The sequence below is a fragment of the Momordica charantia genome, assembly GCF_013281855.1.
Source record: "Momordica charantia cultivar OHB3-1 chromosome 4 unlocalized genomic scaffold, Mcharantia_2.0 BLBB01000004.1, whole genome shotgun sequence".
NCBI classification, from domain to species: domain Eukaryota; kingdom Viridiplantae; phylum Streptophyta; class Magnoliopsida; order Cucurbitales; family Cucurbitaceae; genus Momordica; species Momordica charantia.
In genome coordinates this window covers 1,238,804-1,266,618 of record NW_028275162.1, presented here as the reverse complement: position 1 = coordinate 1,266,618, position 27,815 = coordinate 1,238,804, and the positions used below count along the sequence as shown (strand labels likewise).

At 40.5% G+C, this 27,815-nt stretch overlaps 5 protein-coding genes across 5 annotated transcripts; all 5 read left to right on the top strand.

Annotated features, from left to right (window-relative positions):
• Nucleotides 1-3,658: 3,658 nt before the first annotated feature.
• Nucleotides 3,659-4,212, top strand: LOC111007890 (uncharacterized). The gene has a single exon (XM_022280429.2). It carries the CDS (start codon nucleotides 3,795-3,797, stop codon nucleotides 4,047-4,049), a length of 255 nt encoding a protein of 84 aa, XP_022136121.1. The 5' UTR covers nucleotides 3,659-3,794; the 3' UTR covers nucleotides 4,050-4,212.
• A 1,308-nt stretch (nucleotides 4,213-5,520) lies between these two features.
• Nucleotides 5,521-6,124, top strand: LOC111007896 (uncharacterized). Its single transcript, XM_022280435.2, has one exon. The coding sequence runs from the start codon at nucleotides 5,654-5,656 to the stop codon at nucleotides 5,906-5,908; it is 255 nt and encodes an 84-aa protein (XP_022136127.1). The 5' UTR covers nucleotides 5,521-5,653; the 3' UTR covers nucleotides 5,909-6,124.
• Nucleotides 6,125-7,932: 1,808 nt separating this feature from the next.
• On the top strand, nucleotides 7,933-8,583 carry LOC111007826 (uncharacterized). Its single transcript, XM_022280345.2, has one exon. The coding sequence runs from the start codon at nucleotides 8,116-8,118 to the stop codon at nucleotides 8,365-8,367; it is 252 nt and encodes an 83-aa protein (XP_022136037.1). The 5' UTR covers nucleotides 7,933-8,115; the 3' UTR covers nucleotides 8,368-8,583.
• Nucleotides 8,584-19,671: 11,088 nt separating this feature from the next.
• On the top strand, nucleotides 19,672-20,242 carry LOC111016790 (uncharacterized). The gene has a single exon (XM_022292308.2). It carries the CDS (start codon nucleotides 19,764-19,766, stop codon nucleotides 20,025-20,027), a length of 264 nt encoding a protein of 87 aa, XP_022148000.1. The 5' UTR covers nucleotides 19,672-19,763; the 3' UTR covers nucleotides 20,028-20,242.
• Nucleotides 20,243-22,514: 2,272 nt separating this feature from the next.
• On the top strand, nucleotides 22,515-23,220 carry LOC148211624 (uncharacterized). Its single transcript, XM_088123152.1, has one exon. It carries the CDS (start codon nucleotides 22,859-22,861, stop codon nucleotides 23,129-23,131), a length of 273 nt encoding a protein of 90 aa, XP_087979278.1. The 5' UTR covers nucleotides 22,515-22,858; the 3' UTR covers nucleotides 23,132-23,220.
• The last annotated feature ends 4,595 nt before the right edge of the window (nucleotides 23,221-27,815 follow it).

Genomic DNA, 27,815 nt, shown 5'->3' with positions numbered 1-27,815 from the left:
ACATTGAACAGAGTAACATTATTTTCGTTAATCAGAGATTACTTAAGCGCTACTTCACGTCTATTTTTAAAATTACTTTCAAGTTGAACTCGTTGCCTCACATATACTCAAAGAAATGAGTCATCATTACAAGATTATATGTCTGTTTTTTTAGAAAATAGAATCTTGATTTTCAATACATTTGTCTACTGAAAGACCTAGAGCTGTAGAGTCCACATGCAACGGGGAAAAGCAGCACTATGAATAGAATTTGAACGGTAGAATTTTTAGGTAAAATTGTATTTTATATTTTAATTGTGTTGTTTATATTCGGTTTAATTAAACCTGAGTGGCTAAGTTTTCACCATAATCGAGGAAAATTAACCAACAATATAACTGGCCCTATATGATCTAATAATCCATTGGTCTGTCCTTTGGCTGAGTGCTTGGCCTATTCTTTTTTTTTTTTAAATGCCTTTGGGACGTGGGAAAGTTGTCTTCCTCTGGTTAATTACTTATTAAGGTCGTTATTATTATTTTTTAAATATATTTGAATGGCTTTGGTTTAATCCAAGTGGAAGCTCGAGATCTATCTTCTTCCCATTATTGCTCTAGGGTTTAAGAATCCACGTGAATTGTATTAAATTCATCAACTCAAAGTTTGTTCTTTTTGACCTTTTTCTTTTCCGTTTGGAAGATTAAATTAGGCTTGTGTTGTCATACTTATTTATTGTATGATCTAATCTACTTTATATTGAGATTGAATGTATATAATGCTTTGGTAATTAATATTTTGTTAGTGAAAAGAAATTATATAAATAGACTATATATATAAAAGGTGGCATCTGTTACAAGTACAACTTTCTTTTTTTCTTTTATAATACACATAAGTGTCCAGATTAATTTGCACCTAACATGAAATAGCCATCTAATCCTAACAACATTTGGTGTTGCCTAACCCTACACCTACCTATTACAAGTACAACTCACTAAAACTAAATTTCAACGTCAAACTAACTAAAAGCAAGGTTTTAAATATCGATGTTGATGGAAATGTCGAAGTCTCAATTTTTATGGAAATATCGATAAAATATCGATGTTGATGGATATTTCTGTAAAAGTTAGAAAAATTTAAAAATCGTAAAAAATATTTAAATTAACAAATAAACATTTTTCTATTTCTAAATTAATTAGTTAAAGTAATTAATATTAATATTATGTATATATTGTTGATTTTTTTCATATTTTGTCGATTTTCTATGATATGGAAATGTCGATTTATCCCTTATGTCGATGTCGAACCAATGAAAACATGGATATGTCGATGGAAATGTCTGATGTGTCGACGGATATTTAGAACCATGACTAAAAGTGATAACTCTTTATCATTAAATTTAATAAATAAAGCGTATTTTTCCTCGTCAAATCTTTCCTTTTTTTATCAGATCAGTCATCCCAATGATGAGGGGAAAATATTTACATTGTTGGAGAGATAAGATTCAACTAATACACTTGATATATGTTATAGCTGTTTAATTTCTTAAAATTAATTTGAGAGTGGTTTGAAATGCAAAACTCTTTAAGCCTTTTTAATCATGGAATCTTATAATCTTTATTTATTTATCTTTATTTGATTCTTCCCTAAGAAACTTTTACTATTCCTAGTAGAGTTCTAAAGCTCTTCTTCATATATAATAATAATTTTCTACGAGAAAATTAAAATTTTAACTTAAATTTAGTTAATATCTTTAAAATTTATTAGTCAGAAATAGGTCTGACTGCTGAAATGTAATTTATATTCAAAGCAATCAATTCTAAAATATTTAATTTATTTTTTAAAGAACTATATTGAGATTGATATTAGTATGTCTGCAAGTGTGGAAGATGCTTTACTTAAAAAGTAGTATATTTCTTCAGACCCTCATCTTTGGGTCTATAAATAAAGAACTGAAGCTATTTAGTTCATCATACCCAACCAGTTTTGGAGCCAAATTGCCACTTCTAATTCTCTCTCTCTCTAAACAAATTTGTGAAATTTTCTCTGTGAAATAATGGCTGCAGAAACGACTGGTGAGGAACAAGTCAAAAACTACACTTCTTTCTCCATGAAACCTCTAACAGATTATTCTTCTCGTACGTCTGGCAAGTGCTGTTCTTCTTCAAACCCGGCTGCCAAGTTTTCCGGCAATGGCTCCGGTTCCAGCAACAAACACGGCAGCAAGGGGGACAAAACTAAAAGGGCCGAAGAGTCGCTTCGAACCATCATGTATTTGAGCTGTTGGGGACCTAACTCATGACCTTTCACCATTTTTTACCTCGCAAACAAGGTCAAGGAAATTCTCCCCTCTATGATATTATCTATTTTAGACCTAAATCTTCATGGATTTACTTTTAATCTACTCGAAGGTATCGTGCGAACGGAGATCATGTTGTATTTTACTACTTATAACCATAAATCTTACTTATAACCATAAATCTTTCATCAACGTGAGATATTGTTTGTATTTCTAAATAAAAGGAATAAGTCAGGAAACTTTGTATGGACAATGACGATGAATCAATCGCATGGAATATTGAAAACTTGTTAGGACCTCTTTCCTTTCTGCCCCCTCTCCATTCGCATGGTTCTCAAAGTAGAGGAGGGAGGGTGGGCATAAATGCGTTGAGGCGCAACAGTTAAGTGAACATCTAGAGGTAAAGAACTGTATCGATGCGAGCCGCCTAACTACATGGTAGTGGCCTAGGGAGCGCAATTGCTAGAGCATAGGAGAATATAATAATAAAAATGACGAGTGATTTTGGTTAATATGTCTATCCTCAACCAAAAGGTTTGACTCTCCCTCCCAATAAAATTTTAAAAAAAAATCATTTAGCTAAGTATAGGAGTAAGAAGAGTCAAACTTTAACTTGGTTTTTTAAAATTGATTTCCATTAATCACTTACTAAAAAACTATATTTATTTTTAAAATCTAATATTATCCTAACACACATGAATTTAAATACTTGGCTATTTCAAGTAAATAAACACATCAATAAACTAAAATAAATGATATTGAATCAATAGCATAATCTAAATCATCGAATATTAATGTTTCATTACAAATGGGTAGATTTGAGTTCACTCGTTTAATTTGAAACATAGTATTTTACTTTTAAAAAAAATTAAATTTTATAAGGGCAAAATGAGTTTAAACCTGGAATTTTCCATTTTTCCCTTCTTTTTGCTTTCAGGTAAACCTGTGTATGGTTTTACTAAAATAACGATTTGATAAGAGAGAGAGAGAATATATTCTTTAATCTTAACTTGAGCATATGTATTAATTATCCTCTCATGTAAGTTGAAATGAAAGGGAAAAAAACACATAATCAAAAGATATATTTTTCGCGATGTTTAAATTAGTTGTAAGAACAAAATAAAAATATGAATAATAAATTTTTAAAAAATATACAAAAACAACAGGCTCTGCTCCGCAGTTAGTAAATAGAACACGTGTCAGTTCTAGACCAATCGATATCATAAATTAAAGAAACCGGACGCGGTCTATTTTACCTCGTCAGCAAGATTCCAAAAACCCAACTCTATCCCCTCAGTTCCCAGTTTACAAGACTATTTGGAGGGGTAGTTAAGTCCAGAGAAAAAAAAACCCTCCATCCGGATGGAACGCTGAAAACAAAAAACCAGGGGCGCGCTTAATGGAAGTCATTCGACACGTGACACGTCTATATAAACAGCACCGCCAACTCCGATTCCGGATCAGAAATCGCAAACGAGAGCAACTGTTGAAGAAGAACGGAAAAAAGAAGGAAAAAAATTAATGAGTTCGGCGGCAAAAGCTTGGGTGGTGGCGGCGAGCGTGGGAGTGGTGGAAGCGCTGAAGGACCAAGGGATATGCAGGTGGAATCACGCCATAAGATCGGCGCAGCAGTACGCCAAGAGCCGCGTCAGGCCTCTTTCTCAGGCCAAGAAGTTGTCGCCGTCGTCTTCCGCCGTCGTCTCCGGCCGCCACCACAATAAGTCGGAGGAATCTCTGAGAATGGTCATGTATTTAAGCTGCTGGGGTCCCAATTGAGCCCCCTCATCAAGTACATGAATCGGCAAATTTTAGTCAGAATCCTTTTTTTTTTTTTTGCGGGGGCTGAAACTTGTAAATATTTCTGTGTTTAAATGAATTTGATATGGACAATTGCCCTTGTGTTATTTATCAAGTATTCCTCTGTTCAATCCTTTCCCGATATCTCTCTTTAATTAATTTGGTTGACGTATAATTAGGAAGATAAAGCACAATTTTATGTATACGAACAAGAATTTTAATGTTTTCTTAATCACATATAATTAATTTTATCTGACATAATTAAGCTTCGTGACTTATGTGTATTTCTTTTCCGAACTTTTCAGGAAAAAAATGCCCTTTAAAAAAAAAGTGAAATTTCCTTCAAGAACTAAAAAGGGAAGAAAAACAAAGTCCACCTGAAGAAAGAGATTAACCTGATAACATTAATATAATCCTCAGAAACTATACTAATAGGAAGAAAAATAAAATTAGTTGAATTATAGTTTTTAGAATTTTAGTTACGTACTTATAATTTTAATGAAATTTCATTACTTACGAAATGATTATACTCTCATGGATATTGGAATTTATATTTATGTTTTAATTGGGAGGTATTCGAGAAAGAATTGAAATGTAATAATGTTATAGTATATATCTGACGTAGATACAGAAGAAAAGTTTCTTTATCCTATACTTGCTGGATAGGAATTCACAAATTTAAGCAATTGATGACAAAATGCTCTCATCAAGAGTGATGATGTTTATTTGGAGCCCCCATCACTAAAATTACAAATACACCAAAATCACAACCACTTTACTAACTGAACAGCTCTGATAACAAACTAACATCAATCTATATTTCAACTTATATATGAAATATTTAACCCAAAAAAATGTTAATGAAAAAAGGGGACATTTTACATAGTACTTTGATGGATAAATCAATCTAGAAAAATAGGTCGGACATAGAACATGATAGAAGGGAATAAGAAAAGAGAAAAATAAGTAAATAAAAAGACTTTGTAAATTCTAAAAGAATGAAACGTGACTGAATGGATCTAGGATCACTCTTGAGAGTGAAATGGAAATGGAAGAAGGGAGGTGATTTTCCTAACTTGATTTATATTTGTTTTAATTGACGTGGTCTATAATTATTAGAGAAAACAAAGAAAATGTAAATAGTAAATTAATATAAAACCTATGAAGTAATTATAATTTAAACGTGGAAGCCGATGGAAAGTTGCGAACGGAGCAATCCACTCTCATCTCTTAAATTCCGCTGCTTTCCCGATATCCAGGGGGAGTAAACCGTGTGCCAATGGGAATTATTTTTGCTTGTTTTGGAATCTAACACGAAAACCCAATCCTACCCCTTCACCTCAAAAATTGCAGACGCAGTTGAAGGGGTAATCAAGTCCACACACAAAAAGAACCATGGGTCCCATCCTATATAGACCACTTAAGTCAAGAAAAACCAGGGGCTTCACTTGAAGAGCTGCGGCAGTCTAATCCACACTCTTTTTTCTTTTTGTTCTGTATAAAAACGAGCACCCCACTGATTCATTTTCACCAACAAATTAAAAGATTGAAATTCAGAGCGCAAAATATTCAGAGAGAAAAGAATGAGTTCGTCAACAAGAGCTTTGATTGCGGCGGCCAGCGTCGGCGTTGTGGAGGCCTTGAAGGACCAAGGAATTTGCCGGTGGAACCATGCCATAAGATCGGCGCAGCACTACGCCAAAAACCATGTCCGGTCTATTTCTCAGGCCAAAAAGTTGTCCTCCGCCGTGACTTCTGGTAAGCACCAGAGACAGTCGTCGCCATCGGAGGAATCTCTGAGGACGGTCATGTACCTCAGCTGTTGGGGTCCTAATTGAACCCACAATATATTCCGGTTCGACCGGGGGCGGTTCAGGTTTAGCAACCGGCGATTGGGTTGAAATAGATGATTATGATCTCTTTATTTCTTGTTTCTCCCACTGGGTTGAAATTGTAATTTACACGAGGCGTTGGGCGACGGATTCTTTGAAGAATTGTAAAGGCAGTTCCTTTTCTTATTATTAAAGAGAATTGAACCAAAGCTTTTTTCACTACATGATCTTTCCGTGACCAATTCTTTTTCGACGACTCGAATTTTAGGCTTTATTATTCTTACCATTTTATAAGAATATAGCTATGTTGTTGGATTATGTTTTTTTTTTCCAACCAAAATTGTAGTCTGTAGATATATATTAGTAATGGCTGAAGAACACGAATATCAGAAATTAGGTCAATCTTAGCTGAATGTTTCCATCAACTCAAGTCTAGAAGTGGAAATAAGATAACATTAATTTTTGAAGGCAAAGAAAAATAGTCAAAAGATGAAAGATTAAAAGTTTTCCACCCACACATTTGTACTAAAAAAAGAGAGAAAAACAAAAGTTATTGTTGGAAATTTAAATAGTTAATTAAGTCCAATATAGGATTCTTCATTTTAATAAATCTCAAATGATAGCATAATTTCGTACTGTTTCAATTCCCATCTTTGGGAGAGAACTTTATCTAGTATTTGACCACACGTAATTTGAAATTTTCTCATTAAAATTATTTCAAAGTTTAAAAGTTAAATACAACTTTACTTAAAAATTTTCAGGTGTTAAGGTATGTATCTCTTGTCGAGGCAACTAATTGAAGTGTTGGTCGAAATAGTTATACTGAAGAAAATTTCGGGGAATTTGACTCGGTGGTTTTAGCTAATTATGGTTAGTAGTTTATGTAGTATTAGTGAATATATTACCTATATTGTTGATTGTAAACTAAACCACAATTAATAAAATATATAACCTTGGAAATTTTTCTCCTGCCAAAAACATTTCTCTCCCTCTTTTCTTTTCCTATCTTTTGACGCTAATTAAAAAGATCGAATAAATCTTATTGATCCTCCGATAAGTTTTTCAAATTGAAACTATTTGATTTTCCTCTTTCTAGTACATGTTAAAAGTAGATAAGTAAATAACAAAATAATAAGAGATAGAGATAGAAAAACTTAACACCACGTGAATTATATAGTTTCGTCTCAATCTTTGGACTACATCTAGTCTTATGCAAAATATCACTATACAATTATATAATGACTATCTTGCTTCTAAGTACCCTAACAACAGTTACCTAAGATTATACAATTGAAAATACCATCATTAAAAATACGGGATACAAACTTCTTTTCATAGACTGCATACTATCAACATTAATGAAGTTTGTAATGAGAGAAGTAACTCATGTCTATTATAAAACTTGTAATCCTTGACACCACAACCATTTAATCCTCTACGTACTCTTGTACTTAAAAAAAGAAAGTGACTTAGAAAAGCCTAAACAAAAAGGGACTCAGAAAATGAAATACTGGGCGGAATTGAAGTCACAGTGCCATGGTGCTACCTTCTCGACAGCTTGCCTTCTGGACTTGTAGCACCGTGACACTCTATGGTAGTGTTGCGTCTAGGGACGACGCCTTGGCGTTGCAACTTCGGCCTCTTGACCCAAGTGTTTTATCTTTCCTCTTATTTTGGCTCCATTGATCCAAGAGACCTTTCCCTCACTCTACGTACTCTTGCACTTAAAAAGAAAGTAAATTTATAATGTAATACATTTTAAATAAAAATATTGAAGTTATCATACTTATTTGACGAAAATAAAATTTAAACAAAAAAACAAAAAGGTAGGAATGGACAACATTACCCAGTCTGAGCACTGTTTCCCTGTTTGGCCAAGAGTGACAGAATTTTGCCACCTCTCAAATCCCAATTTCCCATCCGGTTTGACGACACGTGGACACAAAACCACGTGCGAACCTTCTTGGAGACTACCTGAAAGGCGAAAACCCAACTCTACCCCTCCTCTATCTTCATTGGGAAGTCCGGTTTTGAGGAGTAATCGAGGGGAGGGGAAAAAGGAAAAAAAAGGAAATCCGGATCCAGACCGACCACTGAAACACAAAAAAACCAGGGGCAGTTTCGAAAGCTGCATCCTCTGGTATATAAACAGCCCCATCTCGCCCTGCCCTTCATCAAAATCAAAAGCAGAGCACAGATCGAAAGAAGAAAAAATGAGTTCATGTTCATCAACGAGGGCTTGGGTTGTGGCCGCCAGCGTGGGCGTGGTGGAGGCCCTAAAGGATCAAGGAATTTGCCGCTGGAACCATACCATAAGATCGCTTCACCACTGCGCCAAGAACCATGTTCGGTCGCTGCCTCAGGCCACCAGATTGAGTGCCTCCTCCTCCGCCAAGCACCCCAAGCAGTCCGAAGAATCCCTGCGAACTGTCATGTATTTGAGCTGCTGGGGTCCCAACAATTAAACCCCTGCTATGTAAATGGATGGATATATTATTGATACAGACTTTGATCGATGAGAGCCGCCGCCAGAGCTTCTAATTGCCTTCTCAATCGCCGGCGGTTCGTCGTCCGGCAAAAAATACCGCCGGTCGAATCTCTGGGAAATTGTTGTTTAGCGATGTAAACTAAATTGGGTGTTTACTGTTAATGAAAGTTAAACAATCTCCCCTTACTCTCTATCTTTCGCTTCTTTTTTTGCAAATTATTTCTTTTTTTTTAGACTCATTTCTGGTTTCGGAAAACAAATATTTTTTGTTCGTCAAAAAACCTCGATTATGAAAAAGAAAATAATTGTTACAATTATCAAGAAGAATTTGAGACGACAACTATGCATATGAACTAAATTTTAATAAAAAGTCTAAACCACCATATATTTCAAATTCAACCGAACTCCAAGAGAAGAGATTAAAAAAAAAAATCCAATCGATATGTAATGCATAAATGTGCCCATAAGAATCATAACTTGTTTAACTAAATTATAATTGTAATGGCTATCCACACAAATTCGTTAATGGTCGTCTTGTTGATAGTTGTACTTACCAAATTTGCATTTGTTTATGCAAGGATATGCACAACAGTATATTTCAGATTGCAGCTCGAACTCGACCTCCGGACCGATCTGAATACTTGGGCGGACCTGCACAAAAAGGTATGCACTCCGACGATCAAGTCAGTATAGGTCGGATTCCCAGTTTAGTTCGAGGTCAGAAAATCATCGTACCTGATCGCTGAGTGAGGTCCTCTACTTATGGGTGGTAGTCCCGCTAATCTCGCGGCAGTTACACCCGGTAATCTCGGGACCGTCGGTTACACCCGGTAATCTCGGGACCGACGGTTACACCCGATAATCACGCCGCTGACAGTAGCTCACTTCGGCCCCCACCGAGCTCCTGGTATCGGACCTCGGCCAGGTTCACCTCGGCCCTCATACTTAGCATCTGTCAACGCTAGTGGTGGTGATCTCGGCGGTCCGAGCTGGGCATGACTCATGAGTCATCTTGGAGCACTAATAGGGGTCCTCCACGTGTCCAGGGTATTCTCTTCCCCAAACATTGGCCCCCTCTCTGTCTGGTCCGATCTCGACCTGGCAGAGAAGTTCATTTGACTTGCTTAGGACGCGTGGCGACTTCCTATTCGTGGGAAAATATAACCGTTGCGGTAGATTTATCGTCGGAATATTCAAATATTCCGACGCTTCCGATCTTCGGGAGGATCCTAGCCGCTCGTTGATTACACATGTACGGTGGGGAAATTTTTTCGACGAGCTATAAATACCCCCAATCCTTCAGGTCATACCTTACGTTCCCTGAATTCTTGGAGTTCGATCTGAAGGCAGCTCGAACCCTTGGTAGGTCGGTCTCTTCCCTCACTTTCTCTTTCGAACGTAGTTGCCATGTCGTCCTCTTTTAGCAGCGACTTAGGGTCCGATGAGGATTTAGCTCGTAGGTTAGAGTCCGAGCTCGAGGAGATAGAAAACTTTAGGTTCTCCGATGACGGGGAGGATAGTGATGCCTCCACCTCGGGTCAGGGTTTGGACTACCCTTCTAGGATACCTGAGCACTACCTCGGATCCCTTCGTAGGGGGTTCGCTATCCCTGAGAACATCCTCATTAGGATTCCGGAGGAGGGGGAGAGAGCTGACAATCCTCCAGAGGGATGGGTCACTCTCTACTTCAAAATGTTTGAGTACGGCCTCAGACTTCCCCTTCACCCTTTCATCCAAGAGTTTCTTTTCCGAACTGGGCTGGCTCCGGCTCAAGTGGCCCCCAATGGGTGGGGTGTCATTTTCATTTTGGCCATCCTTTTTTGGCTATGAGCTCGGGATAGTGAAGAGGCGGAGCTGTTGGACGTAGACCAGCTCCTCGCGTGCTTCGAAGCGAAAAGGATAGCTAAGAAGCCTGGTCGGTTCTATATGTGCGCAAGGAAAGGCGCAGGCGGTATAGTTAAGGGGCCGACCTCCATCGAGGGATGGGTGAGGAAGTGGTTCTACGCTTCTGGGGAATGGCTTGCAAAGGACGAGTCAGGTCGTTCCTTCTTTGACGTTCCCACTAGGTTTGGGAACCTAGGTACGGAGTAGTTCTTACTTTTTGTGATTTTCTTTCCTGTCATTCAGGTCTAACTCGGATTTTGTCTTCGTGCAGTTTCAATCCGACCAGTCCCCGAGCTTACGCAAGCCTCCTTCGACACGTTGAAATATTAGAAGGAGCATTTTCCGAGGGGTAGGAAGGTCGGAACCTTGGTGACCGACAAGCTGCTGCTTAAGTCCGGGCTGCTAGATTACAACCCTGCAGTTCGTCCTATTGAATCCTCAAGGCCGAACTCCGAATTAGCTATGCCGAGCTTGCTACCCCTTCCTTTTCCTCTAACTTTGTGTTGATTTCTTTCCTTTGTTTTTCAGCCATGGTTTGCGGGTTTGCGAGTATCGTGAAACGCAAGTCCAAGGGCCGAGCCCATGCTCTTGAGGCTGCCCAGAGTTCGGAATCTGCCACTCCTGCTGTGGTAGGGCCAGCCTCGGAAAATCCAGCCCCAGTGATCGAGCTGGAGTCTTCTGGGGTCCTTCGAGGGAGAAGCGCCCCAGGGATCAGACCGAGGCGGTGGACGTCTCGCCCTTGGGCGAGGAGGTGAGGGAGGAAGAAGAAGAAGACCACCTCCCCCTTGGAGGTCGGAGCTCGTGGGGTCTTGCCTGCGAGCTTCGCAGATCGGGTGGACGATCCTGAGGCCAGGATGGGCGGGACGCCCGACGAGACAGCACGGTTCAGAATCGAGCCGTCAAGTTCTGGGTGAGGGACCAGGTGTCCCGCATCTCTGCTGCAAGTTTGGACCGCTGCCTCAGAAGAGCGTCCAAATTTGTAAGTGACCCGGGGTCCGTCCTGTAGAGGACCATCGACTACGCCGCCGAGGTAAGATTGGTGTCTTCATTTTTGCTCAATTTACCTAACAGGTAGCTCGGTCTAACTTTCTTCTTTGTACTTTTTCTCAGGCGTTTGTTGCTTCCATTCAATCGGCTCTAGTCGTGAAGGCCGAGCTGGATGGGAGGGAAGCTCTGGCAGCGAGGAAGAAAGAGGAGTTCTCTGCTGCCTTGGAGGCTGCCTCTTCCACCATGAAGGATGAGCTGCTGAAAGCTCACTCTGAGGTGGAAATTTTGAAGGCTGAGGTGGAAGCCAAGACCGAGCTGCTGAAGAAAGAAGAGGATAGACGCAAGGCCTAGCTCCGAGCTGCCCATGCTATCACCAGGGGCTTGGAGAAGGAGAAGGACGACATACTCCAGGCGCTTGAAGCGAAGGAGGAGGAGCTGAAGCATGCGACTGCCGAGCTGGAGACGGTGAAGGAGCGTCTCAGCAATGGAGCCCTATTGGAGGAATCGTTTAGGCAACATCCTGACTTCGATGGATTTGCCAAAGACTTCTCTGACGCGGGCTTCAAGTTTCTCATGAAGGGCATTGCTTCCGACATGCCTGACCTTCAGATCGATCTCGGTGGTCTGAAGAAGAGGTATGCTGAGCAGTGGGCATCTAGGCCTAGCGGCACCCCTGGCCCCCAAGCGTTGGTGGATAAGTACGTCAGAGATCTGGACTCTGACTACTCCGACCTCGAAGAGGATCAGGTCGGCACCACTCAAGAGGGCGCTCCTCAAGCAGGCTCTTAGGCGACCACCCTTCAAGAGGCTTTTCGCTGTCTTTCTTCTCTTCTCTTTTTTTGTTTGTAAGTGTCAGGGCAGAGCTGCAAGGTCTATAAGCCTTGGCTCTGCTCTCCATTTAATGAAGAAGCTTTGTTCGTTTTTACTTTGGTGTTGGCAACATCTTTCCTTTCTTTGCTTTTTCTTCGAACTGCAGCCAATGTCACCTCGCACCTCTTACTTTTGAGGTCGCGCCTTCAATTAAAATAATTGAAAGTTTGAATTTGAATCTCTGTCTAGTGTTCAATGCATTGCACCAACTCTGGATTTTTTAACATCGCACCCTTAACTTAAAAACGTTAAAAGGCTAAAATCATAAGTCTGTAGCTGTTCTTCATATCGTACCTCGTACCCTCAAGTTCGGAGACTTGATCATTTTGAACTTTTTACATCGCCTCTTTACCTTGAAGGTTTGAATTTTAAGTTCGTCAGTGGTTTTGGCATCGCACCTCGTACCCTTAGGTTTTGGAGGATTGGATTTTAACCGACTGCTGGAATGTGATCGTGTGGGAGTCCGTGGCCCCCATTTAATATCTGGTCGAACTCGGAATCATGAAATTAAATCATCACATTTATTCCGATCATAATTCTTTTGAAACAGTTTTTACAGATCCATTGAAAACTCTTTTGGCATTTCAAGGATAATAACGCTTCAGGTGCTCCGCGTTCCACGGGTGCGCGAGGACGTCTCCCTTTCGATCGGCCAATATGTACGTCCCAGATCGGACTATGCCCTTGACCTCAAACGGCCCCTCCCAAGTCGGGTCAAGGGCACCCACATGGGTTTGGACCCTCCTTAAGACGAGATGTCCGACCTGGAAGGTCCGAGGTCGAACGCGGGCGTTGTAATGTCTGGCCATTCTGCCCTGATATTCCGCCAGGCGTAGCTGGGCCATCGCTCTTCTTTCTTCCAACAAGTCGAGGTTGATGAGCAGCTCTTCCTCATTTGCTGTAGGCTTGTAATGCTCTACTCTGTCAGATGGCATGCCGATCTCAACCGGGACTACAGCTTCGGAGCCGAAGGCCAGAGAGAACGGGGTCTCACCCGTCGATTCTCTTTGGGTGGTCCGGTACGACCATAGAACCTCTGGTAGCTCCTCGGCCCACCTGCCTTTCTTGGAGTCCAGTCTAAGTTTGATGTCTCGCTTGATGATCTTGTTGACTGCCTCCACCTGCCCATTTGCTTGCGGATGTGCGGGGGACGAGCTAAGGTGACTTATGCCAAGCTTGCTGCAAAAATATTTGAACTTGGCGTTGTCAAACTGCTTCCCATTGTCTGTCACAATGGCCTGCGGTATACCAAAGCGACATATGATATGTGTCCATACGAAGGACGTGACTCTGGATTCCATTATGTGGGAGAGCGCCTCGGCCTCGGCCCACTTTGTGAAGTAATCCACAGCAACCGCAGCGAACTTGATCTGGCCTTTGCCCAAAGGAAAAGGACCAATGATATCTACCCTCCACTGCGCGAATGGCCACGGGGTCGAGATGGAGGTGAGCAGCTCGGGAGGCTGGTGGATTATGTTTCCGTAGCGTTGGCAATTGTCGCAAGTTCTAACGAACTTCTTGGCGTCCTGGCTGAGGGTCGGCCAATAGTATCCTTGTCGGATCACTTGGCTGACAGCGACCGGGCGCCTGAGTGATTGCCGCACACTTCTTCGTGGATTTCTCTGAGGACGTATTGGCCCTCTTCAGGGGTTAGGCATTTCAATAGAGGCAGGGAAAAGCCGCGTCGGTACAACGCTCCACTTTCGACCACGAACCGAGTTGCTTGCCTTGCCAACCTTCTGCGCTCCTTGGGGTCTTGTGGTGAATTGCCCCTAATAAAGTCCACAATCGGGTCCATCCATGAAGATTCTGGAGCGTCGATCTCCATCAGATCTGGCTCTGAGTTCGAGGGATTATCTAAGATCTCGACGGGGACCGACCTGGCCAGGTCGGTCTCGTACGCTGATGCTAACTTGGCCAAGGCGTCGGCATTAGAATTTTCTGCTCGGGGAACCCGGCTTACTTCGTAAGTTCGAAATTGGACGAGGTACGATCTGACCTTTCCCAAATACTTCTCCATTCGGGAGTCCCTGGCTTCGTACTCTTCCGTGATCTGGCTCACAACCAGTTGGGAGTCGCTGAAGATCTTAACACTAGAGGCCCCCAATGCTCTGGCGATTCGTAGACCGGCAATAAATGCTTCATACTCAGCCTCGTTATTGGAAGTCCGGAAGCCGAACCTCAAGGCATACTCAAATCGCTCGCCTCCTGGTCCGAGCAAGAGGACCCCAGCCCCGCACCCCTTCTCATTGGAGGATCCGTCGACATAGATTGTCCACGGTAGGTCGGACTCGCCAGGCTCGGAGGGTGGTGTGAGCTCGGCTATGAAGTCTGCCACCGCTTGCCCTTTCAACGCAGCTCTAGGTTCGAACTGGATGTCGTATTCACTTAGCTCCATTGCCTACTTCATCAGGCGTCCAGAAGCTTCTGGCTTATGGAAGATGTTTTTCAGGGGCAAGTTAGTGAGCACTACCACAGTATGGGCTTGGAAGTATGGTCTAAGCCGTCGGGCCGAGGTGACTAAAGCGAGAGCCAACTTTTCCATCTGAGGGTATCTAGTCTCGGCTTCGGTCATAGCCTTGCTTGTATAGTAGACCGGGTTTTGCCGCGCTTCCTCTTACCTGATTAGGGCCGAGCTGACGGCACTGTCAGACACTGCTAAGTACAATTGGAGCTTGTCCCCTGGCAGGGGCTTGACGAGCAAAGGTGCCGAACAGAGGTAGCTCTTCAATTGCTGAAATGCTTGTTCGCACTCTGCTGTCCATTCAAACGGCCCTTTCTTTCGCAGGACTTTGAAGAAAGGGAGGCACTTATCTGTCGATCTTGAAACAAACCGGTTCAGGGCTGCAATCCTGCCATTGAGGCACTGAAGCTGTTTCAGCGTTTTGGGTGCCTCCATCTCGAGCACGGCTTTAATCTTTTCGGGGTTGTCCTCGATCCCCCGGTGGTTCACCATGAAGCCAAGGAATTTTCCCGAAGAGACTCCAAAGGCACATTTAGCTGGGTTGAGCTTCATTTGATATGTCCTTAGAACCTCGAAGGCTTCGGTCAGATCGGAAAGATGCGACTTAGACCGCTTGCTCTTGACGAGCATGTCGTCCACATACACTTTCATATTCCGGCCGATCTGCTCGGCGAACATTTTGTTCACCATTCTCTGGTAGGTCGCTCCTGCGTTCTTTAAACCGAAGGGCATGACCTTGTAACAGTACAGACATTGGTCTGTTATGAATGCGGTATGATCTTGATCTGGGGCATGCATCTTGATTTGGTTGTACCCCAGAGTAGGCGTCCATGAAGGTGAGCAGTTCGTGCCCGGCTGTGGCGTCCACGAGCTGATCAATCCTCGGCAGTGGGAAGCAATCTTTCGAGCATGCCTTATTTAAGTTCATAAAATCTACGCACATTCTCCACTTTCCGTTAGATTTTTTAACTAATACAACATTGGAGAGCCACTCGGGATACGAAATTTCTCTTATGTACTTAGCTTTCAAAAGTTTGCTAACTTCCTCAACAATTACATCACTCATCTCCTTGTTTATAGGTCTTCTTTTTTGTTTTACAGGTCGGAATGATGGATCTATGCTGAGGCGATGCGTCATAATTCGCGGGTCAATGCCAGGCATGTCCTCATGGGACCACGCAAAGACGTCTGAGTTGGATCTGAGGAAGTGGATTAGCTCCTCTCTGTCGGTGGCCCCCAGCTTGGTTCCTATGCTTACTTGCTTCTCGGGACTAAGCAGAGGAACAAGCTCGAGCTCCTCAGTGGGTGCGGCAAACTCCCTCCTCAGCAGGTCGGCCTCGAACTCGAGCGTCCCATCCCTACTGGCGAGAGTTTCAAGGGCGCAGACCGATGAGCCTTTGAGTGCGGAGGCATAGCACTCCCTCGAAGCGGTCTGTTCTCCTCGGACCGTGCCCACGCCATTGGGGTTGGAATACTTCAAAACTTGATGAAGTGTCGAGGGAAGGGCCCGAAATGAGTGGATGATGGGTCTCCCAAAGATGGCGTTATAGGCCGATCTACCGTCAATTACCACGAACTCGGCCATTTGGGTGGCCTGAGTTTGGTCCTGCCCAAGCGTGACCGGCAAGTCGATGCAACCCTCTGGGATGACCGATTCTCCAGAGAACCCAACCAGCGGTGTCGGGCTTTTCTTCAATTGCGACCTCGTCCATCCCAGGGCGAGGTAGGTCGGTAAGGACAGGATGTTAGCAGATGCGCCTCCGTCTACCAGCACCCTCCTGACCACCACATGATCAATCAAGGGAGCGATCACAAGTGCATCATTGTGGGGCAGGTGGACCTCCTCCAAGTCTGCACCGTCGAAGGTGATAGGGCAGGTCGGCCTCTGCTCCCTGATGATGCACACCTCGCGCCTGGCTGCACGAGCTAACTCCTTTCTTTTATGTCCGAACTGACCCCCGCTTGGCCCTCCGAAAATGGTATTGATGACCGCAGGTCGGTCAGTGCGCCGGGGCGGCATCCTCGAACGCTTCCGCTCTTCCTTTTTCTCTGCCGAGCTGGTCCTGGGCTTTCCCACAAATTTCTTGAAGTAGCCATCATGAATTAGATCCTCAATTTGGCGCTTCAACTCCCAGCAGTCCGACGTGTTATGGCCGTGCTCCCGATGGAAGCGGCAATACTTGTCCTTGCTGCGCCTCTCCGGGGCTCCCCGAAGCTTCTCAGGACGCTTGATTTTTCCATTCCAGACTCCTCGATGTTCGTTAGGATCTTGAAAATTGGAATCGTGGTCGGGGTGAAGCGTTCGTAAGGTTGGCTCCTGGTAGGTCCGTTCTCCGCCCTTCGATACTCAGCTCGGCCGCTGGAAAAGGATCCCTTGTCCTTGGACTTGGGATCTGCCTTTTCTATATCTTTTCCACTTTTGCCCCGGCCGATCTTTCGTTCTGGTCGGCCGGTTTTGGTTCGGAGGAGCTCCTGTCCATCGATGACCTTCTTCGCCTTCTGAAGCATTTCGGCAAAGGTGGCCGGGGCCTCCTCTCCAAGTTTCACCGTGAGGGCTTCGTCGGCTAGACCGGTGAGAAAATAGCACATGGCCAAGTCATCGGAGCAGTGTGCGACCTTCAATTGCTCCTCCTGGAATCTGGTGACATATTCTCGCAGCGTCTCACCCTCCTTCTGTCTGATGGTGGCGAGATGGGTCGCTTTCTTTTTGTAATAATGCCGAGAAGAGAACTGGGCGAGGAACTCCCTTCGCAGCTGAGAGTAGGTCGAGATCGACCTGGCTGGCAGTCTCCGATACCACAATCGCGCGCTGTCAGTAAGCGCGATCTAAAAGGCGCGACATTTGATTGTGTCTGATGCCGCCTGGAAATCCATGAGGCCTTCAAAGACCTCAACATAATCCTTGGGGTCCTTCGACCCATCATAAGGCTTCACGGTAGGAGCTTTGAACTTCGGAGGGATCGGTGCTTCCAAAACGTCCGAGGTGAAGGGCTTTTCTCCCAAGTCGCCATCGTTCAGTGAACCTTCTTTCTGCTCACATTTGGCCTTTAAGGCCTCCACCTGAGCGTCGAGCTGGCCCCTCAGCTGGTCGAACTCCTCCCTTGTAATCACTCCTGCAGGAGTTGCTGGGTTGCGAGAGGATTCAGCCTGCTGGTTGGAGCTCCTGTGTGAGCGGGATGGTGACTGTCCTTTTCGGAGAGATGAGCCTCTCTTTCTGTTGAGGTGTTCACGGAGGTCTCTTCTCTGGCGAGTGTGTCCCTCGCTCTCGTTGTCTTCGGGATGTTCCTCCTCGACTGGGCCGAGGTGGGAACCCCTTTGCTCGCGTATGCCAACGCGCGTCACTCGGTTCTCAGATCGGGACCCTGCGCCTGCAGCTAATATCATTTCGTTATACATTTCCTCCATGGACCGCATTTTCGTGCGCATTGCCTCCATTTCTCTATGGAGTGCGTCCAAGTTCTCACTTGTCGGGGCCGGGGCTGGATCCCGGGCGCCCTTCTTAGAGGTTCCACCTCGGCCACGGGTGGCCTTGGATGTCCTTGGGGGGTGCGCAGGTGGTAGAACAGGCGCGGTGATTCGTGCCGACCTGCGGAGGGATTCTGTTGCTAGGCCGTCGTGACCTTGCCCCTCTACCACTGCTGCTCCGACCTCCCTCTGGTGGGCATCGCTGGCAGCTAGGGTCCTTCGATCTGCCGTATTGGTCGAGTTTGCGGGTTGAACCATTTTCGCTTGCGTGTTGGTTTAAAAGAATTGGGATGACTTAGATTGTCGTCCCCACAGACGGCGCCAAATGTTTATGCAAGGATATGCACAACAGTGTATTTCAGATTGCAGCTCGAACTCGGCCTCCGGACCGATCTGAATACTTGGGCGGACCTGCACAAAAAGGTGAGCACTCCGACGATCAAGTCAGTATAGGTCGGATTCCCAGTTTAGTTCGAGGTCAGAAAATCATCGTACCTGATCGCGGAGTGAGGTCCTCTACTTATGGGTGGTAGTCCCGCTAATCTCGCGGCGGTTACACCCGGTAATCTCGGGACCGTCGGTTACACCCGGTAATCTCGGGACCGACGGTTACACCCGATAATCACGCCGCTGACAGTAGCTCACCTCGGCCCCCACCGAGCTCCTGGTATCGGACCTCGGCCAGGTTCACCTCGGCCCTCATACTTAGCATCTGTCAACGCTAGTGGTGGTGATCTCGGCGGTCCGAGCTGGGCATGACTCATGAGTCATCTTGGAGCACCAATAGGGGTCCTCTACGTGTCCAGGGTATTCTCTTCCCCAAACAGCATTTATTTGTTTGTCGTAAACGACCTTTAATTTCCTGATCTGCTGTCGTGGTTTTCCAATTAGTGGGAGGAATGGGTCGTATACTAAAAAAAAGAAATAAACGGCGGATGATTAATCTGTTGTTATATGAAATTAAACTATTAATATTTTAAGTATTTAGGATCCACTGAACTATATTAATCAAACTCGCCTATCATAATAATTTCCCCATTCTTCTTTAAACCAGCTAGATTATTGGATCATAAAAAAATTTGTAAAATCCGAACCCACCCAAGTACAAAAATGGTAGATTTGGAGTAGAAAGTTTAGATTTTGTGTAATCTTTTCCCAATAATATAATATAATTCTATATCAATTAATATTCATAAACCCCCCGTAATATAGCACAAAGCTTAGTGGTAATCTCTAGGAATAAGACAGAGAAAACAATTAACAATATGAGATAACGTATTTGTAAAGCGCATCCAATTCCAGATACAGTCGACGGGCGGTGAGAAAATAAATTTTAATTGAAAATTTGCAAGGAGGAAATTTGTCGCTCCCACTCCCACTCCCACTGGTTTACTCTCCTCTATTCCCGGATTTGAAACGTCTAATCAAACTTAAAACCACGTGCCACTCCCCACTCATTAGTCATTAATTACAACTTGCTCCTACAAAAACCCAACTCTACCCCTCCCCCTCTTCCCTCGACGCGTGGTTTACAGGGGGCATTTATGTCCAGTAATAAAAATAACCAACCACCTCGACCACTGAAAACAAAGAAAACCAGGGGCCTTTTTGCCCCGGTGTAATCTCTCTATATAACCACCATCTCCAATTCCTCCTCTCCATCAAAATCTCAGAACGCAAAACATTCAAAACAGAGAAAAAAAATGAGTTCCGGAAGAAGAGGTTGGGTTGTAGCGGCGAGCGTGGGTGTGGTGGAGGCCTTAAAAGACCAAGGAATTTGCCGGTGGAATCATGCCATAAGATCGGCGCAGCAGTACGCCAAAAGCCACGTCAGATCTGTTTCACAGGCCAAGAAGCTTTCTTCTCCGTCGGCCGCGGCGGTTTCCGTTTCCGACAAGAAGCTGAAGCAGTCGGAGGAATCTTTGAGAACGGTCATGTACTTGAGCTGTTGGGGTCCAAATAATTGACCCACGTCGACGGTGCCGGCGCCGGTCCAAGTAGAGCTTAATTAGCCTAAACGGCGATTCGAGGGAGATTATAATTTTTATTAGTTATTAATTAAACAAAGCATTGGAAATAATGGCGCTTGCAGTTGAATTTGCAAGCGTTATTGTACTGTACATATATATCCATTCCAATTCCAAATTAATTGGAGAGCTTTGATCTCTGATGACATATTTAATGCTTGGGTTCTGAAAAGTTTTAATTTAGTTTTTATAATTCTTTTACAATTTCGCCGATAATAAATTTAAATTGGAGAGCGACAAAAAATTGGGGAAAACTTTTTGATTCCTCTTTCAAATTAATTTTGTTCTCTCTAAATTTGCACTATCAGTTCATTTTAATATTTATAAATAGTAAGAGAATAAATTAAAAAAGATTAATATTTGAAGAATTAGACTATAAAAGGTTAGACTATATACTTAATTTGAAAATTTTGTTTTTATAATAATTTTTTAATATTGACTCCACGTCATTTCAATAGATGACAGATAATGAATAGATGAAGTTTTATACTGATCAATATTGAGATGTTAAATTTACGCTTTCATTTAATGAGCAATTAATACGTTTTTGTCCTCACCCAAAGGAATGGACCTTATCCTCAACCGAAGAACTTTAATTTCAATTTTAGACAAATTACATTTTAACTTATTTATGATCACTAGACTTGGTCTTCTTCGTATTTGGTTTGAACTTTCTTCATTAACAGTATGTTTGATAATGATTGAATGTTGATGTATTTGTTATTTTCCTTGTTAAAAATGGTTGGATTACATCTAATTGGATAAGTTTTAGGCATTAAAAATGTCATCTAGAGTCATTTTCTCAATTTTCTTTTTTGATACACATTTTCTCAATTATTTTATAGGTATAATCCAAACATGATGTTTTAGGTGTGAAGGCACTAAATTTTACAATTGAAGCCCAACGATTTTGACAAGCCTATATTTACTAATTAAACTAAACTTGATTAGTAAATGTTATCTTGTTTCTGATTTGTAAGATCTTTGGAATATATTATTGATTAGTAAATGTTTTCTTGTTTTTGACGGCGAATGCAATCTTTGAAATATATTAAAAGCACAATCTTTGAAATAAATTAAAAGTACAAGGGATCATGAACAAAACATCGGAAAAGAATAACTAATAAAAATAATAATTAAAAATAAGATATATGATTTTTATTTTTATTTCTATTTTTTTAATACAATATAGATAGATGAATATTCGAACTCACAATCTTTTGATAAAAAATAAATACCTAAACTTTGAGATATTTATTTAATTAGTTGTCACCCTCTATAAAAATTTAGGAGGGATTTACATTATACATGTGATTTTCTCTTAATAATATTAAAAACTATATTTAGGTACTTATTTTACCTACCACCAATTAAAAATGGACAACTATTTTTTTAAAATTATTTTCTCTCTCTTAATTATCATATTTTTTTTGTGATAGTCCACTCAACCAAAAAATTTAAGTTTATGGATTGGATAAATTTAACTCATTTATATGGATTCTTAATAGTCTACTAAATACCAAATAAATACTACTCTCATGGATTGGTTTTATAATGGACTATTGAGTTTTCTTTTGATCATGAATTTGTCACCTTTTAATCTTGTTGAAATAATTTCTCTTTTTTTCTGGCTCTGTCGGTTATGTTTGTGTCGTTTTTTTTTCATGTTTTGTTATGAGAGGTTCCATTTTTTTTTTACTGTGGCTTCATTTTAGGGGGTGAGATAATCTATGTAGGTAACGTTTGCAAAAGAAAAAGAAAAGGAATTTCTCACTTTTTTAAATCTGATTTATATTCAGTGTGATTCAGAAAAATAAAAATATTGGTGAAACTTAGGTCTGTTTGATTGCAAATTCGTATTATATATATATAGTTCAGTAGATTCAGTGATTTGAGAGATTCGTTTTTTAATATTGTTTTCGGATTCTATGATCCAAACCGTAGAAATTCTAAAAACGACTTGTTTATATTTTCAGTGTAATTTCAAGATGCCGAATTATATTAAAAATGATAAAATGAAATTAAAACAGATAAAATACAATGTATTCTAAATTATATAACCTTGTAAAATAATAATCATACAAAATTCATAAAAAAAGTTAATAAATTAATTAGTATAAGTTTAGATTACACTAAATATTTAGTTGGTAACTATTTCCGATTTACCAATATATTACTGAATGCACCTCAAATAAATTTTTAAATTGAGATTCAATTATAAATATATTGTCAAAATAAATATTTGAAAAAACACTAAAAATAAGGAATACAATTCTAATTTTTATTGTTGCACCTTCATTATTTATTTCCTAAAAAGAGCTAATTAATATACGTTGAGTTCTGTTTTCTTTGCGGCACTAGATCAGTTAAGACCGACACGCGATCACACTTGCAAACCAGTGGGTGGGAGCGAGTGGTTTACGTCCCAAACTTCGAGCTCATAACAAAACCAACTGAATTTATGGAGAAATGGACCCAGTTTTCTCATTTGTATCCCTACCCTATCTCCAACCTGCTCAGCATCAGCAAGGGCAACCCAGTCATTTCGCATTAAAGTGCAGAAACCACTGGCCTTTTTGACGTTATTTTGTTAAATAAGCATTTGCCTGAGGTTTTTGGGTATTCTATCGGCCACGGACCCCATTCCACGTTCTTCACAACAAACCCAACCCAATAACTCATGTATATAAATTAGAAGCCCCAGCGTTTACCTCAATTTCATCAAACATATATTTTCGAACCAAAACTGAACCTTAACGTACTACACAAAGATGTGTGCCGGAAAAAGTTGGACGGCGGCGGCGGCGAGTATTGGGGCGGTGGAAGCCCTGAAACTGAAAGACCAAGGTTTGTGCCGGTGGAATTCTGCGGTGAGGAATTATGGCAACGGCCACCCGGCGGCGAGAACTCTTTCTCAACCCAATAATTTTTCTTCTTCTGTTGGCGGCGATTCGAGTGAAGTTAAAAGGGAAGATCATAAAGCCAAGCAGTCTGAGGAGTCTCTTAGAACCGTCATGTATTTGAGTTGTTGGGGACCTTATTGATTCCTTTTCAATAATGTCGTGTGTAACATTTTTGTAGAGTTTATTTCATCAATGAAATCGAATAACGATCAGAAATTTACACAATTCAATTCGGAATACAGAATAAAGTAATCGTCTTTTACTCTACATATATTTCAAAGAATATTGTTGAGATGTGAATATAGCCTCGAATCTCGGAAAAAAGAGCATCGTCTATAGTATATTAAATTGAGATATCTACATTTGTATGGTTTGTTTCGAGGATATATCTCAAGTAAATTCATGCGGATTTTTGAAGAAGAGTGTCTTTTTATTCTCAACAAGATAATTTTAGATAATCTTGATTCATTTATAAGTTATGAGTGGTTAAATTACTTTTACAATTATAACTTTACAATGGGTCAATCTTTTTAACACGTGAAAATAAACGACCACTTTAAACGCCTCAATATATGTGAGTTGAATTACTTGATAGTTTGGTAAGGTTAGACTATAATTCAAATAATTCATGACTAGACATATTGAGATCAAGTTGACTAATTAATGGACAACTTTGACTTTAGGGTTAAATTAAGTGGATACTAGGTTAATCAAGGCAAGTTCGAGTCATGTTACACCAATTAAGATGAAATTACAAGAACCTTCCTATTGATTTTGATAAGATATTACTTCCAAATTGTCCCGTCTTGACACTAAACAAGATCGAAGGTTGGTCTTTAAATTTGTTGTGTAATGTACTTAATGGTCAAATTATGCTGTCCCTAATTCCATCCTCAAAATTTGAGAAGAGGGCCTTCCCCATATCTTCCAATAATGAACAGAAACCTCCCAAATATGTTAATAAAACCATCGTACAAAAAGGAAAGCACTTTCTTCCCTTTGTGAAAGAGAGAGAAAATGGGTTGGGTTCAGATCAATTCCAAGTTCATCTCCCCTATCATAATGTCCCATTATATTCCTATACTTTAATACACGACAAGACTGCATTATTGTGGGTGCTATATGGGCTCCATAACATTGATTGAAAGTTGTTTTATTTGGGACATTCCATCAAACTACTCTCATTCTTTCTATAAATTAACTCAAGTTTGTGATAAAAGTTTTTTGTAATTATACATATATTATTTCAGAAAATTAACAACATATCTAACCAAATGCCAAATTTCTTTCTTGTCCAACCTAGAATTTGCGTAGCAATCAGACCAACAAGGGCTATATAGTCATTTGGTCACCGTTTGTACCCACTAAAAAGTAAAAACAACTGGCCTGAGGTTTGGGTTTTCCTACATTCCGTCGGCCATGAACATACGAAACCAATATTAATTGTGGTTGTACAAACAAAAAAAAGAAAAAACCTTTTTCTTCTAAAAACTTACAAATTTTTCTTCCCACCTTCTGAAAACCTAATAATAATTTATAATAGACATGGTCTAATTTAAGAATAGAATCTGATTGAGATCGATGAATTAAAAAATTATCATCTTTAATCAGGATTTATAACAAACATCAACTTCTTTTCAAGCGAATTAAAATTGAGCAAAGAATATGTGAAGAATCACTCATGTACTTTGAATATTGGTCCTAACTCCTAATTCATGACAATATTCAAACCTTTTTCGGACAATTATGTGTATTTAATTTCTCGTAAATCATTGATTATGTTCTATGACAATTTCCCTGGTCAGATTTTAAGAAGAGTTGTGTTCATCAAAAACCCCATCCAGAAAACTGACTGCAAGCGTAAAATTAAAATACTAAAAATTTTCGTATTTTTCAACCAATCCCCCAATAAACTAAAGAGTTGTTCGTTGTTAGGTTATCCCTTTCATTTCAACTGTGTTGGAGCTCGAAATTGCTGAGCTCGGTGCAAAGTAGATCGGATAGTACGGAATGAGCTTCGGCCAACTGTCCAATACCTTCCCAGAACACTTGAGACCTACAAAACAAAGTTAGCACTCCGACGAACAAGTCAGTTCTAGTCCGAGCTAACTTGCCGAGTCTATCTAGGATTGCGTACCTTGCATTTAAGGCAAGGGTTTCTATTTATAGAAATCGGGCCCGACAGGAATTCTGACACACCCTACAAACGCGGCGCGTTTTCGGGTACGGGAGAGACATTGTTACGGACTTTGCCTAAGGTCCGCTCGGCTCTACAGGTCCTACCCTAACCGCCGACCTGAGTACTGTGGAGTTAATTCCTATATTTTGCGTGCGCGTCAATTCAACTTTCCCTTTCAACCATGACACGTGGCAAGTCGGGATTCGTATCCAACAAACTCTTCTTTAAATGATTTATTTATGTAGTTTTTTTCAGTACAGTTCTTTAAATTATTTATTGCTTACTCTACCTTGCAAGTTGATCCTTTTACAAATTTAGAACTCTTTTAAAATTATTACTTATATTATCCTACCATTGTTAATTCTGCTGCGATATTATTATTAAAATTTCAAATAATCGGACTCTGACTTTAATTATTATCCAACACGAGTCATAACTCAATAATTACTATGAAAATCAATTTATTTACATCTTCAAAATTGGATGATCCGATCCTCTCTTCTTATATATGTTCAAGGCCGAAAAGTTTCTCATAAAGAAAAATAAAGACACTTTTGCAGCAAAAAATAAAATAAAATAAAGAAAAAGAAAAATAAAGACAGCTTAAGTGGGAAATCGGGACTGTGTGGTCGTTATTACACAACAGTGAGACATTGAAATAATGTCTGATCATCTTATTTGGTTGTGATTTGCCATCTTATTTATTTTTAGAGATAGATTTGCCATCTTATTATACAGTACAAGAAAGTTTTGCTCATCTTAAAAAAGTAGAAAGGTTGATTTAAAGAACATAAAGTAGAGTTTTAAAGATCATTTGAGATATCATTTGATTCTCTTATATAAAAAACTAATAACTATCATATTCAATCTCTTAGTTGAAGTTATTATTTATGTATTAACGTCCTTATAATTGAATGAGTTTTTTTTCTATCTTTTATTATTATTATATATATTTTTTTATCAATCTCAATCGAAGACAGCTCATTACCCCATATAATATACATATATATTTGCACATAGCTACATTATACTTATATATTTTAATAGGGATTACTTGATTTGATTTCAAATGGTAAAGATAAAGAAAATTGAGAAGATCTTATCTTAATTTAAAATGTTTGGCATGGTTTGATAGAGGACCACACTTGAAATGGACCCAAAAGAGACAAAAAATTGGTGGTGTTTGGAAAAGAGCTAAAAAATAGAGGAAGAGAACCCACCACAAACAAGCTTCAAAAGGATGGAGAAAAGGACAGCCACTTAAGGGTTTAATGTATTAACAATTCATGTTCATTTTGTAAATGCACTTATATATATTAACTTCTTCATAAATATTTTACTAATCTGGTTTTTTCTTTTGCAAAAGAATATTTTTCTAATAAATTAATTACTCCAAACCTTTTCCTCCACCCCTCCTCTCCGATATCTCCAATCATCGATCAAGCTTGCAGTCATCAGACGAGATATGATTCATGTTAAATTAAATTTGAATGATGTTACTTTTGAACTCTGAGAGACTTGGTACCAATAAAGATATTGTTATCTTATTTATTTTTATTTTTTATATCAATAATTTAACTAATGTGAGGCTATATTGTTTACATCTCCAACCATCTTAAATTCAATTAGTTTTTTATTCATCTATTTTCAAGTAAATCAAGAGTTTTTTCTTATTTGAGTGAACATTCTCTTTTTTCTAGAATACCCTGCTCATTATTAAGAGGAGCTCTACTATAGACATCCAAATTATGGGATAATCGATATTATTGTCACTTTTTATTGCACACGCTCCCTTATACTACAATCAATTAAATATCCTTCATAGACTCACATTATTGAGATAATTAATTAAGGCTCACCACTTTTTGTTCAGCGTACGATAATTTACCTATAACTCACGTGAATACTTCTGAGTATCACTAAAATTCAATGAAAGTATTATCTTTACTATTCATAACCCATACCGGACTTTAAATTTGTGACATTGTCACCCAAATTACTATGTTTTCATGAGATCTAGAACCGACGTGGAAAATGTGACAAATATTTATTTAAATAAATCCAAAAGAAAAAAGTGTTGTGGAGGCACGCGGTGCCCATCCACTGTCACGTGATATCACTGACCCGGAAAAAGTTTTCCACTCATACGGTAACACGGCCACTCCATACTACCGCCACTTATCAATGACATGTAATCCCATTGGGACCCACATTATTTTTAATATTAATTTACAATATGGTGAAATGGCGGTAGAACGGAGCCAGCATACTACCTTAGGGATGAAAAATTTCCCCCTTCGTAGGGATACCGGATACATCCGAAAAAGCCACTGGCTAAATTATAACCTGTCTATTTCCTAGAAATTAAATCACCACGTCACGACAAAAAACTCCCCTCCGGGATTGAATTGGAATAAAGTAACCACTGGGACCCACTCCGGAAAAACTAGTTCAAATTTTGGCGGACTCTCATTGGTTGGTAAGAGATGAGTCATCTGACATCGTATGGATAAGTGACACGCAACCCCTATCCTCTGGTCCGAATTCCGATTGATTGCTGCAAATTCTCTCCGATATGTCAGATATTTATCGCGGGTTTTGGCCTTTAGTTATTTTCTCGGGCCGTTAAATCTAACGGACACGGAG